General features: G+C 44.8%; 1 protein-coding gene across 1 annotated transcript; it reads right to left on the reverse strand.

Annotated features, from left to right (window-relative positions):
- Positions 1-13,696: 13,696 nt before the first annotated feature.
- LOC119304954 (putative GEM-like protein 8) lies at positions 13,697-14,785 on the reverse strand. Its single transcript, XM_037581625.1, has 4 exons — positions 14,628-14,785; positions 14,451-14,531; positions 14,075-14,349; positions 13,697-13,954 (listed from the first exon to the last, which is right to left on the reverse strand). The coding sequence occupies exons 1-4, from the start codon at positions 14,737-14,739 to the stop codon at positions 13,778-13,780; spliced, it is 645 nt and encodes a 214-aa protein (XP_037437522.1). The 5' UTR covers positions 14,740-14,785; the 3' UTR covers positions 13,697-13,777.

Below are 14,785 nucleotides of genomic sequence, written 5' to 3' on the forward strand. Positions count from 1 at the left end.
CGCTAATGTCAACATGAACTTCAACGCGTTCCTAGAGAAAACCAAGCTGAAAGATGATGGCAGCAACTATACGGACTGGGTCCGGAACCTGAGGATCATCCTCATAGCTGCCAGGAAACAATATGTCCTAGAAGGACCGCTAGGTGACGCTCCCGTCCCAGAGAACCAAGACATTATGAATGCTTGGCAGTCTCGCGCTGATGATTACTCCCTCGTTCAGTGCGGCATGCTTTACAGCTTAGAACCGGGGCTCCAAAAGCGTTTTGAGCATCACGGAGCATATGAGATGTTCGAAGAGCTGAAACTAGTTTTTCAAGATCATGCCCGGGTCGAGAGATATGATGTCTTCGACAAGTTCTACAGTTGTAAGATGGAGGAAAACAGTTCTGTCAGTGAGCACATCCTGAAGATGTCTGGGTTACACAACCGTATGACCCAGCTGAACATTAACCTCCTAGATGAGGCGGTCATTGACAGAATCCTCCAGTCGCTCCCACCAAGCTACAAGAGCTTTGTGATGAACTACAACATGCAGGGAATGGAAAGGACCATTCCTGAAGTGTTCTCGATGCTGAAGTCAGCAGAGGCTGAAATCAAGAAAGAACATCAAGTGTTGATGGTCAATAAGACCACTAAGTTCAAGAAGGGCAAGGGTAAGAAGAACTTCAAGAAGGACGGCAAAGATGTTGCCGCGCCTGGTAAGCCAGTTACAGGGAAGAAGTCAAAGAATGGACCCAAGCCTGAGACTGAGTGCTTTTATTGCAAGGGGAAGGGTCACTGGAAGCGGAACTGCCCCAAATACTTAGCGGATAAGAAGGCCGGCAATACCAAAGGTATATTTGATATACATGTGATTGATGTGTACCTTACCAGTACTCGTAGTAACTCCTGGGTATTTGATACCGGTGCCGTTGCTCATATTTGTAACTCACAGCAGGAGCTGCGGGATAAACGGAGACTGGCGAAGGACGAGGTGACGATGCGCGTCGGGAATGGTTCCAGAGTCGATGTGATCGCCGTCGGCACGCTGCCTCTACATTTACCTACGGGATTAGTTTTGAACCTTAATAATTGTTATTTAGTGCCAAGTTTGAGCATGAACATTGTATCTGGATCTCGTTTAATACGAGATGGCTACTCATTTAAGTCTGAGAATAATGGTTGTTCGATTTATATGAGAGATATGTTTTATGGTCATGCTCCGATGGTCAATGGTTTATTCTTAATGAATCTCGAGCGTAATATTACACATGTTCATAGTGTAGATACCAAAAGATTTAAAGTTGATAACGATAGTCCCACATACTTGTGGCACTGCCGCCTTGGTCACATTGGTGTCAAGCGCATGAAGAAGCTCCATGCCGATGGACTTTTAGAGTCTCTTGATTATGAATCGTTTGACACGTGCGAACCATGCCTCTTAGGTAAAATGACCAAGACTCCGTTCTCCGGAACAATGGAGCGAGCAACCAACTTGTTGGAAATCATACATACTGATGTGTGCGGTCCAATGAGCGTTGAGGCTCGCGGAGGATATCGTTATGTTCTCACCCTCACAGATGACTTGAGTAGATATGGGTATGTCTACTTAATGAAACACAAGTCTGAGACCTTTGAAAAGTTCAAGGAATTTCAGAATGAGGTGGAGAATCAACGTGACCGAAAGATAAAATTCTTACGATCAGATCGTGGAGGAGAATACTTAAGTCACGAATTTGGTACACACTTAAAGAAATGTGGAATCGTTTCACAGCTCACGCCGCCTGGAACACCTCAGCGAAACGGTGTGTCCGAACGTCGTAATCGCACTCTATTGGATATGGTGCGGTCTATGATGTCTCTTACCGATTTACCGCTATCATTCTGGGGATACGCTCTAGAGACAGCTACATTCACTTTAAATAGGGCACCGTCTAAATCCGTTGAGACGACACCGTATGAATTATGGTTTGGAAAGAAACCTAAGCTGTCGTTTCTAAAAGTTTGGGGATGCGAAGCTTATGTCAAGAAACTTCAACCTGAAAAGCTCGAACCCAAGTCGGAAAAATGCGTATTCATAGGATACCCTAAGGAAACTATAGGGTATACCTTCTACTTAAGATCCGAAGGCAAGATCTTTGTTGCCAAGAACGGATGCTTTCTGGAAAAAGAGTTTCTCTCGAAAGAAGTAAGTGGGAGGAAAGTAGAACTCGATGAAGTACTACCTCTTGAGCGGGATAGTGACGCAGCACAGGAAACCATTCCTGTGATGCCCACACCAACTGAAGAGGAAAACCATGATAATGATCAAGGTACTTCGGATCAAGTTACTGCTGAACTTCGTAGGTCCACAAGGACACGTTCCGCACCAGAGTGGTACGGCAACCCTGTCCTGGAAATCATGTTGTTAGACAACAATGAACCTTCAAACTATGAAGAAGCAATGACGGGCCCGGATTCCAACAAATGGCTTGAAGCCATGAAATCCGAGATAGAATCCATGTATGAAAACAAAGTATGGACTTTGACAGACTTGCCCGATGATCGGCGAGCAATAGAAAACAAATGGATCTTTAAGAAGAAGACGGACGCGGATGGTAATGTTACCATCTATAAAGCTCGACTTGTCGCTAAGGGTTATCGACAGGTTCAAGGGATTGACTACGACGAGACATTCTCTCCCGTAGCGAAGCTAAAGTCCGTCCGAATCATGTTAGCAATTGCCGCATACTATGATTATGAGATATGGCAGATGGACGTCAAAACAGCATTCCTTAACGGGCATCTTAAGGAAGAACTGTATATGATGCAGCCGGAAGGTTTTGTCGATCCTCAGAACGCTAACAAAGTATGCAAGCTCCAGTGATCCATTTATGGACTGGTGCAAGCATCTCGGAGTTGGAACATTCGCTTTGATGAGATGATCAAAGCGTTTGGGTTTATGCAGACTTATGGAGAAGCCTGCGTTTACAAGAAAGTGAGTGGGAGCTCTGTAGCATTTCTCATATTATATGTAGATGACATACTCCTGTGGGAAATAATATAGAATTTCTGGACAGCATTAAGGCCTACTTGAATAAGTGTTTTTCAATGAAGGACCTTGGAGAAGCTGCTTATATATTAGGCATCAAGATCTATAGAGATAGATCGAGACGCCTCATAGGTCTTTCACAAAGTACATACCTTGATAAGATTTTGAAGAGATTCAGAATGGATCAGTCCAAGAAGGGGTTCTTGCCTATGTTACAAGGTATGAGACTGAGCTCAGCTCAGTCACCGACCACGGCAAAAGATAAAGAAGAGATGAGTGTCATCCCCTATGCTTCAGCCATAGGATCTATTATGTATGCCATGCTGTGTACCAGACCCGATGTAAACCTTGCCGTAAGTTTGGTAGCAAGATACCAAAGTAATCCCGGCAAGGAACACTGGACAGCGGTCAAGAATATCCTGAAGTACCTGAAAAGGACAAAGGACATGTTTCTCGTTTATGGAGGAGACGAAGAGCTCGTCGTAAAGGGTTACGTCGACACTAGCTTCGACTCAGATCTGGATGACTCTAAGTCACAAACCGGATACGTGTATATGTTGAATGGTGGAGCAGTAAGCTGGTGCAGCTGCAAGCAGAGTGTCGTGGCGGGATCTACGTGTGAAGCGGAGTACATGGCAGCCTCGGAGGCAGCACATGAAGCGATTTGGGTGAAGGAGTTCATCACCGACCTAGGAGTCATACCCAATGCGTCGGGGCCGATCAAACTCTTCTGTGACAACACTGGAGCTATTGCCCTCGCAAAGGAGCCCAGGTTTCACAAGAAGACCAGGCACATCAAGCGTCGTTTCAACTCCATCCGTGAAAATGTTCAAGATGGAGACATAGAGATTTGCAAAGTGCACACGGATCTGAATGTCGCAGATCCGCTGACTAAACCTCTCTCGCGTGCAAAACATGATCAACACCAGAACTCTATGGGTGTTCAATTCATCACAATGTAACTAGATTAGTGACTCTAGTGCAAGTGGGAGACTGTTGGAAATATGCCCTAGAGGCAATAATAAAAGTATTATTATATTTCATTGTTCATGATAATTGTCTTTTATTCATGCTATAACTGTATTATCCGGAAATCGTAATACACGTGTGAATACTTAGACCACACAATGTCCCTGGTAAGCCTCTAGTTGACCAGCTCGTTGTGATCAACAGATAGTCATGGTTTCCTGACTATGGACATTGGATGTCGTTGATAACGGGATCACATCATTAGGAGAATGATGTGATGGACAAGACCCAATCCTAAGCATAGCATAAAAGATCGTGTAGTTCGTTTTGCTAGAGCTTTGCAAGTGTCAAGTATCTCTTCCTTCGACCATGAGATCGTGTAACTCTCGGATACCGTAAGAGTACCTTGGGTGTACCAAACGTCACAACGTAACTGGGTGACTATAAAGGTGCATTACAGGTATCTCCGAAAGTAGCTGTTGGGTTGACACGGATCGAGACTGGGATTTGTCACTCCATATGACGGAGAGGTATCTCTGGGCCCACTCGGTAATGCATCATCATATTGAGCTCAATGTGACCAAGGTGTTGGACACGGGATCATGCATTACGGTACGAGTAAAGTGACTTGCCGGTAACGAGACTGAACAAGGTATTGGGATACCGACGATCGAGTCTCGGGCAAGTAACGTACCGATTGACAAAGGGAATTGCATACAGGGTTTGATCGAATCCTCGACATAGTGGTTCATCCGATGACAACATCGAGGAGCATGTGGGAGCCATCATGGGTATCCAGATCCCGCTGATGGTTATTGACTAAGAGAGTCTCGGTCATGTCTGCATGTCTCCCGAACCCGTAGGGTCTACACACTTAAGGTTCAGTTACGCTAGGGTTATAGGGATATGTATATGCAGTAACCCGAATGTTGTTCGAAGTCCCGGATGAGATCCCGGACGTCACGAGGAGTTCCGGAATGGTCCGGAGGTAAAGATTTATATATGGGAAGTCCTGTTTCGGGCATCGGGACAAGTTTCGGGGTTATCGGTATTGTACCGGGACCACCGGAAGGGTCCCGGGGGTCCACCGGGTGGGTCCACCTGTCCCGGGGGGCCACATGGGCTGTAAGGGGGTGCACCTTGGCCTAATGGACCAAGGGCACCAGCCCCACATAGGCCCATGCGCCTAGGGTTCAAGGGGGCAAGAGTCCTAGGAGGGTAAGGCACCTCCTAGGTGCCTTGGGGGGAGGGAAAACCCCCCTTGGCCGCCGCACCCCCTAGGAGATTTGATCTCCTAGGGCCGGCCACCCCCCTTGGCACCCCTATATATAGTGGGGGGAGAGGAGGGACTTCATACCTGAACGCCCTGGCCTTTGGTTGCCTCCTTCTCCCTCCCCAACACCTCCTCCACCTCCATAGTGCTTAGCGAAGCTCTGCCGGAGTACTGCAGCTCCACCAACACCACGCCGTCATGCTGCTGCTGGTGCCATCTCCCTCAACCTCTCCTCCCTTCCTTGCTGGATCAAGAAGGAGGAGACGTGGCTGTTCCGTACGTGTGTTGAACGCGGAGGTGCCGTCCGTTCGGCGCAGGTCATCGGTGATTTGGATCACGTCGAGTACGACTACATCATCACCTTGCAAGCTTCCGCACGCGATCTACAAGTGGTATGTAGATGCAAACTCTCTCCCTAGACTCGTTGCTTAGATGAACTCATAGATGGATCTTGGTGAAACCGTAGAAATTTTTTTAATTTTCTGCAACGTTCCCCAACACGAACTGTGACTCGGTCCGACCGAGTTCACCAGTTTAGGTTCCAAAAACTGCTTCGGTATCACCGAGTTTGAAAATCGGTTGATCCGAAATGCTTTCTGTGGAAAACTAAAATTGAATTTTTGAATCATTCTTTTGCAAAAATCTCTGCATTTTGTGATGCTCATCCACTCTATCTCATCTATAACTATTCATAGGGTCAGCAGTCAGTGATTTGCAGCATGTCAGACCAAAGTGATAGTCAAAACAAGTCAGAAGAGCATAATCACATGAGTGAGGGCACTAGTCCCTCTAGCACTTTAGATGATGGCAGCAGGAGCACCCCAAGCAATCTGCCTAAAGTTGCCACCAGGACAAGGAAGAAGAGAACCTCAGAATCTGAAGATGAGGATTATATGGCAGAAGAAGATGAGTCTACCTCCAAGAAGGTAGTGCTAAAAAAGGAGTATGCCTCAACAAAGAACACAAAGCCTGGACTCAATAGGAAGGTTCCTGCCAAGAGGACACCTATGCTGAAGGTCAGAGGATCAACACAAGTGCCTGAAAAGACAGAACCCAAAGAGGCACCTGCAAGAAGAGTCACAACTTCCAAACCCAAGAAAGTTCCCACTGGAGAAACTATGAATTTTACCATTGAATCAGAAGATGAAGTTGTTGGTCAAGATAAGAAGAAGAAGAGAGCCAAAACCACTACTTCCCAGGTTCTTGGAAATCCCTCTATGAGGAGAGACTCTGAAGAGGAAGAAGAGGTTGCTGCACCAGCACCCAAGGCACAAAAACTAATGGGTGATGCTATTAAGTCAGGGGCTGCAACATCAAAGCCCAAGGAAGCACCCAAAGCTGCCCCCAAGCCCAAGCTTGCACCAAAGAGGAATACCATGAGTATTCCAGCTGCTGAGAAGAACAAGGCCCCAGTGCCTGAAGTTGTTGATGAGGAAGATGATGAAGGACAAGTCCTGAGAAAGCTAAAGCCCAAGATTCCAGACCACAGTGATGCTCATCCTGTGGCTGAGAACATGAAGTTGAGAAAGGATGAAGGACTCAGATTGTGGAGGCTGACATATCCATATGCCACCAAGAGAAGGACTACTGTTGATTACAGGTTCCACACTAAGGAACAGTAGGACTTCTATGAGACAGTGTTGTTGGACAAGAAACCAATAGTGTGTGATATGAGGTGGGTTGACTGGACCTATATGAAGGAAAATGAGGAACACTATCCTGGAGTGCAAGATAGCTTTGTTGCTTGTGGAGTTGCAGACTTTGTTGGGCAGAAGCTCACAAAGTGGAATGATGAGCTCATTATGCAATTCTACTCCACAGCACATTTCTATCCAGATGGCAGGATAGTTTGGATGTCTGAAGGTACAAGGTATCAGTCAACAATTGAGGAATGGGCCAGTCTAATCAATGCCCCAAAGGAGAGTGAAGATGACTTGGATGTCTATGCCAAGAAGAAGATGGACCATAATACCATGGCTCATATGTACAAGGAGATCCCAAACAAAGCTCTTGAGACTTTCAAGTTTGGGTCAGTCCACTTTCTTCTGTCAGGGCTGCCAACCATCAACTGGATCCTAAGGCACACTCTGTTGCCCAAGTCAGGTGACCACAACATGATTAGAGGGCATGATATCAACTTGCTGCACTTGTTTGATGTGCCACAAAAATTCAAGGTCATGAGCCTCATTGTTGAGACCATTAAGAGAACAGCAGCAGATCAAAAGAGGAGTTGTGGGTATGCCCCACAGATTCAGGAGTTGATTAACTCAAAGATGGGCACATGAACTTACTTGCTGGATAAGGAACATTTTGCTATCTATCCAGACTTTGAGGACAATCAAGTTGTGATGAATGAGAATGAACCATCATCAGTGCAAGCTCAAGAGCAGAAGGAGAAGGCAAAGAGAGAGAAGGCTGCCAAGATGCCAACTCAAAAGGAGGCATCTGAATACTTTTTGAAGAACAAGCAGGAGCAGCTTGGTTACTTGATAGCATCAACTCTAAGGATTGAGAAGGGGTTAGCCACCCTAACTCAAAACCAGGAGAGCCTGGAAAGAATCATGGAACAAAAATTCTATGATCTAGATGTCAAAGTAACTGAGATTCAGTCAGTTGTGGAGCAGCTTCAGGATGACATGCAGGAGAGGAAGGGCAAGACAACCACTGATGCATTTGCCAGAGTGCCTAGAGCTTATAGGTCAGTTGCAGTGCCTGTGACAGACTCCAGAGCCACATCATCTGCACCAGCTACAGCTCCTACAGCTCCAGTGCAATCAACTCCAGCACCAACTCCTCCAGCTCCATCCACTTCAACTGAAGCCTTCATCCAAGGAGCCATCTCTACACCTCCACCTGAAGATCAAGCCTGAGAGTCGATCTAGCACTATGCATTTTCTATGAACTTTTTGGTAACTTGTTGCCAAACACTACTAGGAAAAACCCTAGTAGTAGCGCGTGTTTTGAGGCTAGCAGTAGCGCGGGTGGCCGCACTACTAATAAGGCGCTACAGCTAACTCATAGTAGTAGCGCGTCCCTAACCCACACTACTACTGTTGACGATATCAGCAGCGCTTTTTAAGAACGCGCTACTATTAACTAGCTGTAGCGATTTCGCCATCCCTCACTACTGCTATATCTTTCATCATTTTCCCATTACCCCTTTACCTTTCAGTTTCCCTTTCAGATACTAGATACTAGGTACTGCTAGTAGATATCAAATTCATAAACCATTACTAGGTAGTACTCCCTTCGTTCCAAATTACTCGTCATGGTTTTAGTTCAAACCACAACGAGTAATTTGGAACGAAGGGAGTACTAGATAACAATTTCATGCATAGTCAACATGCATCCTCAAGCAGTACAAGGTCATATCAACGGCCATCATCATATGTAGTTCTAGATGATATTGACGACGATCATCATATGTAGTTCTAGATGATATAGCCACACACACACATATGTAGTTCTAGATGATATCGAAGACAATCATCATCCTCAAGCCTGGGCGGTTGGTGTTCCTGATAGTAATTAGGATGGCCTGTCCAACACGAAGATTCTTGCCATCGAGGAATTTCTTCCACCCAACCGAGTTTAAGTGTGTCCGACCATCTGTGTCCACGCGGTAAGTACAGGTTGTGACGGAGCCCCTTGCAGTAAGGCGTAGTCCAGCTGAGCCTTCTTCATCAGGCTCAATACCATAACTCACAGATATGCTTTTTGCCAATTTCTGAATAAGAAAAACATATCAATTAATAAATAGCCTCGCAAATAAGTACATATGGATTATCTACACTATTAATAGTTTCCTTAGATTCTACACTAATAAGCATGTGATCGAACTCTACACTAAAACATATCATCGACTAGATTCCACACAACATACCATATCATTGGACTGTACACTAAGTAATTCATCGGATAATTTGCATTTGTAAGTATAACATACCATATCATGTCGATCAACCATGGTATTTGTCAAGCGGGTCACGAATGGCACCCCGACAAAGTCAGCACGTGGCGGAATTATGTCCCACAGGTTGGACACCTCCTCCTCACTCAGCTTTGTTCTTTGAGCTACGATGACTTCATGAAGTGGGTCCTCATCATCTTCATCGAGTGGGTCCTCATTATCTTCATCATCTTCATCATCTTCGTCATCTTCATCATCTTCCACCAGGTTGAGATAAATGACAGCTAGCTTGGGTCTTTCTGCTCGGAAGGAGAAGCTGATCAACTCACCACCAGTAAGACGCATGAGAGCGACGAAACGGGCCCACCCATCTCCTCCAATCTGCGACATATTGCATCCTTTCTCGACCTCCATAGTGTACGACCCCCCAGGAGCCTCAAATGTCACAGTGTCTCCTGTCAGCTTGTTAAATTTCAACCTCACATTGCATGGGACGATCTGTGTAAAATAAGCAAAATGACACAATGCAGTAATGCCAACACTAAAAATAAAATAGTTATTACATTTCATCTAATTTCTTACCGCCGCATGATGAAAACTCGGCTGGAAGTAGATGCCGAACAGCTTGCCAGTTGCAAGGCTGTTGGCGCATCTTGACTTGCATAGTCGACATAGTGGTGGTGGTGGTGGCGCCATTTTTCCTAAAGCAATATGAGCAAAGGATTAATGATCAACTAAATCAAAATGTTTCAAGTGAACTAAATCAACTAGCCTACTAAATCAACTAAATCAAAATGTTCTAAATCAACTAAATCAACTAGCCTACTAAATCAACTAAATCAAAATGTTCTAAGTCAACTAAATCAACTAGCCTACTAAATCAACTAAATCATATCAACTAAATCAAAATGTTGCATATGAACTAGCCTACTAAATCAACTAAATCAAAATGTTCTAAATCAACTAGCCTACTAAATCAACTAAATCAAAATGTTCTAAATCAACTAAATGAACTAGCCTACTAAATCAACTAAATCAAAATGTTCTAAGTCAACTAAATCAACTAGCCTACTAAATCAACTAAATTATATCAACTAAATCAAAATGTTGCATATGAACTAGCCTACTAAATCAAAATGTAGCGGGCAGGAGGGAGAAGGAGGGGCGACTCGAGGAGGGAGAAGAGAGTAGGACGGAGGAGGAAGGCGGAGCAAGGAGGGGCCGGCCGGTGCGGCCAGTTAAGGGAGGACGGAGGAGGAAGGCGGAGCGAGGAGGGGCCGACCGGCGTGGCCAGTTGAGGGAGGACGGAGGAGGAAGGCGGAGCGAGGAGGGGCCGGCCAGCGGCGAGTGGAGAGGAAGGACGGAGGAGGAGGCCGGTACCGAGTCCAGCAAGGAGGAGGAGGTGACGGCGCGCGGCGCAGACGGAGGAGGGGCGACGGGGGTGGACCGGCCGCGGCGCAGACGGAGGATTGAGTGTGTGACTGTGTGAGTGGATCGGATAGAGGAGATGGGGGTAGGAGATGAATGGCTTAGCAGTAGCGCGCTGTAGGAAAATGCGCTACTGCTAAGCTATCTAGCAGCAGCGCCTTTCACAATAAAGCGCTGCTGCTATGTGCCAGCATGTAAAAATAGACTTTGTTCAATATATCAAAAATACATTAATCATCAACGATCTTTTTGTGTACAATCTGATTTGTCAATATGAGTCCTCACCGGTTTAGGAACAGGTGAAGACTCATATTGCAGCCACAAATTCTACACATAGAGTTCAATGAAGACCAAGTGCTTGTCAAAGTTTGAGAAGTAACATATTTAAGGTGGTAGAAACTCTCTTCACGGAGCAAGGTGGGACTAAATTTTCGTAGGAAACTTAGCAGTAGCGCTTATCTGAGAAATGCGCTGCTAATATGCTACGTAGCAGTAGCGCCCGTCGCTATAACGCGTTGCTGCTATAACTAGCCTCGCGGCGGCCTCGTGAGAATTATAGCAGCAGCGCTTCTTTGAGCGGGCGCGCTACTGCTATATTTGTTTCAGCAGCGAGTTTCGGCTGGGCACGCTACTGCTAATTAGCAGCAGCGCCTTATTTTAAAGCGCGCTGCTGATAAGATTCTGTGTATAGGCTTTTTCCTAGTAGTGAAAGGGGGAGAAAAATGTATAGATCATAGGCTTCGAGAGAGAGAGTGTGTTGCTTTTGTTCTCTCTTGCTTTGGTGGTTAAACTTTGTTTGCTTTTGATTGCTTGAGATACTATGCTATTATCTGTGAGACATTGATAATCATGTGTTTGATCATAAGCTACACTTATGCTTGTTTGATGATATTATCTTACCTATCCTTATGTGATCATTCACTTTGCTTGGTGATGAGTGCATGTATTCAATCTTTATCATTTTGAGTGCTCCACCAAGATATATGTGACATGAAAGAGTAACCCATGAACCTAATTCCTTGTGCATTTGCAGTCCAAAGCAAATCTTAAACTATGCACAAATTTAGGGGGAGCTCTTGCTTATCACATACTTCTGAAAGCGACGATGTTTTTCAATCTTATTATCTTTTGTCGAAATTTTGATCTATATGTTGTCATCAATTACCAAAAAGGGGGAGATTGAAAGTGCAACTATCTCTAGGTGGTTTTGGTAATTCATAACAACATATAGCTCATTGAGCTAATGCTATTTCAAGACAAATATTTCAGGAAAGCTCAATGAATGGCATGGCATGGATGATGAAAGTGGATCCCTCAAAATATCAAGGACAAAGGATTGGCTCAAGCTCAAAATCTCAAGACTCTTCATTTTATATTTTAGTGATCCAAGATCACATTGAGTCTATAGGAAAAGCCAATACTATCAAGGAGGAATGAGGTGTTGCTTAATGAGCCTCTTGCTTCATGTGCTTAGTGATATGCTCCAAATACCCTCAACTACTTTCTCACATCCACATATGACCTAAACCCAAAGTCAAAATCGGTCCCACCGATTCTTCCTATCCGGCGCCACCGAGTTCAAATGTCATAGCCACCGCCACAAACCCTAGGCAAATCGGTCCTACCGATAGGGATCTCGGTCTCACCGAGATGGGGTTGTAATCTCTCTGTTTCCGTTCATAACGTTTCGGTCTAACCGAAGTGAGCGATCGGTCCCACCGAGATTGCAATGTAAACTCCCTGTTTCCTTTTCGTAACATTTCGGTCTCACCGAAATGAGCAAATCGGTCCCACCAAGTTTACCTGACCAACTCTCTGGAAAGCTTATTACCAAAATCGGTCTCACCGAGTTTGTGTAATCGGTCTTACCGAGATTACGTTATGCCCTAACCCTAACCATATCGATCTACCGAGTTGCATGTCGGTCCCACTGAAAATCCTAACGGTCACTAGGTTTACTAAGTCGGTCTGACCGAGTCTGTTGAATCGGTCCCACCGAGTTTGGTAAATTGTGTGTAATGGTTAGATTTTGTGTGGAGGCTATATATACCCCTCCACCTCCTCTTCATTCGTGGAGAGAGCCATCAGAACAAATCTACACTTCCAACTTACCATTTCTGAGAGAGAACCACCTACTCATGTGTTAAGGCCAAGATATTCTATTCCTACCATATGAATCTTGATCTCTAGCCTTCCCAAGTTGCTTTCCACTCAAATCTTCTTTCCACCAGATCCAAATCCTATGAGAGAGAGTTGAGTGTTGGGGAGACTATCATTTGAAGCACAAGAGTAAGGAGTTCATCATCAACGCACCATTTGTTACTTCTTGGAGAGTGGTGTCTCCTAGATTGGCTAGGTGTCACTTGGGAGCCTCCGACAAGATTATGGAGTTGAACCAAGGAGTATGTAAGGACAAGGAGATCGCCTACTTCGTGAAGATCTACCGCTAGTGAGGCAAATGCTTCGTGGGCGACGGCCATGGTGGGATAGACAAGGTTGCTTCTTCGTGGATCCTTCGTGAGTGGAGCCCTCCGTGGACTCGCGCAACCGTTACCCTTCGTGGGTTGAAGTCTCCATCAATGTGGATGTACGATAGCACCACCTATCGGAACCACGCCAAAAACATCCGTATCTCCAATTGCGTTTGAATCCTCCAAACCCTTCCGTTTACTTTCTTGCAAGTTGCATGCTTTAATTTCCGCTGCTCATATACTTTTTGCATGCTTGCTTGAATTGTGTGGTGATTGCTTGACTTGTCCAAAGATAGCTAAAATCTACCAAACTCTAAAATTGGGAAAATGTTAAGTTTTTAATTGGTCAAGTAGTCTAATCACCCCCCTCTAGACATACTTCAAGGTCCTACAAATAACACTAGACGACCTTCAACATTATCACTCTCCTGTTACATTTGGTTTAGATAAAAAAAATCTTTCCATAATTGAGCCTCTATATGGCGATAGCTACTTGGTAATGAAGAGGTATTAACATGATGCGTTGGCCTTTCAGCATATCCTAAGCTCATGACCGTGGAAAACATCTTGAAGAAAAAAAAATCTTTTCATTTTTTGAGGGTAAAATAAAAATGCTTTCCATTTCAATATGATTGTGTTCAATCCTATTTTTTCCAATGTACATATACCATTTCAACATGGTACCCATTGTGCTTGGGATTACAGAAGTGGGTGTGTCATCTCATCTCCGAAATTACACGCTGAAGATATTTCAGTGATTTTGTGTAACTGATGAAACCCATAAACCAAAAATCGAAGCCGTCGACAGTAACTACATCGATGTACTTCTCATCAGGATTATACAAATTTTCCCTCACGGCAGCACTCTTTATCCTCTTTGCAGGAATCATGACCTGTGGAAAGGTACAAAAAAATTCATCAGCTTCGAGTTCAAATGGGCGCCCAAATATTTCTTAACCGGTATTTAATCCAGTAAACTTTGGCTATTGACCAGGGGATTGTGCTTTAGTTACCTTGTAGGGCACCCTTGCGGTGCGGCCCTTGGGCGATTTTAAATCCAAAGGCCTGTCACTATGGAAGGCAATCTTCCGAGTGGAGATGAAAAGCATTCCAGCTATTGGGCCGGCTGTGGTTGAGAGATAACACTGGAAAGCCTTCAGTAGCTTCTCTTCTTTCTCGACTCGGAAGTATTGCCTGAAGACTTTGTCCATGCTACCAGCTTGGAGAACCTTCACACCCAAGCTCAGTTTCCCTTTCACAGTTTCTGAAAGTTTCGGTCCAAGTGCTACTGCAATGCAAAAATATTTATTAGTGGTGAGAATTGTTTCCTGGTTAGTTTATATCAATTTGTTGCGATACACATATATTACTCCTAGATGGCATACTTACAGTGTTCCTTGAAGCCCTGCATGTAACTATCTGTTTTCTGACTTAGCTTGCTCATCCGATAAACGATGGAGTTCTTTTTGTCTGCGGCGCCAAGGAAAGGACAGAAAATCAGCATTGACATACAAATTACAGCAGTTGGGAGAAGAGAATTGGGCAAGGAGATCATGAGATCATTACCCTTGTTGCGAACCAAAGAAGAACATGATGGTTTTCCTAGTGTTTTCTCGTCAGCAAATGCAAAGGAAGGCAGGGGAATTCCAATGACATGCTTCTGGCTGAAACCCTCCATTGGTGCTTCCTGAAGCTGCTTGTGCTAGCTAGCTAGCTAGGCTCTG

The sequence above is a fragment of the Triticum dicoccoides genome, chromosome 1B (genome assembly GCF_002162155.2).
Source record: "Triticum dicoccoides isolate Atlit2015 ecotype Zavitan chromosome 1B, WEW_v2.0, whole genome shotgun sequence".
Classification (NCBI taxonomy): domain Eukaryota; kingdom Viridiplantae; phylum Streptophyta; class Magnoliopsida; order Poales; family Poaceae; genus Triticum; species Triticum dicoccoides.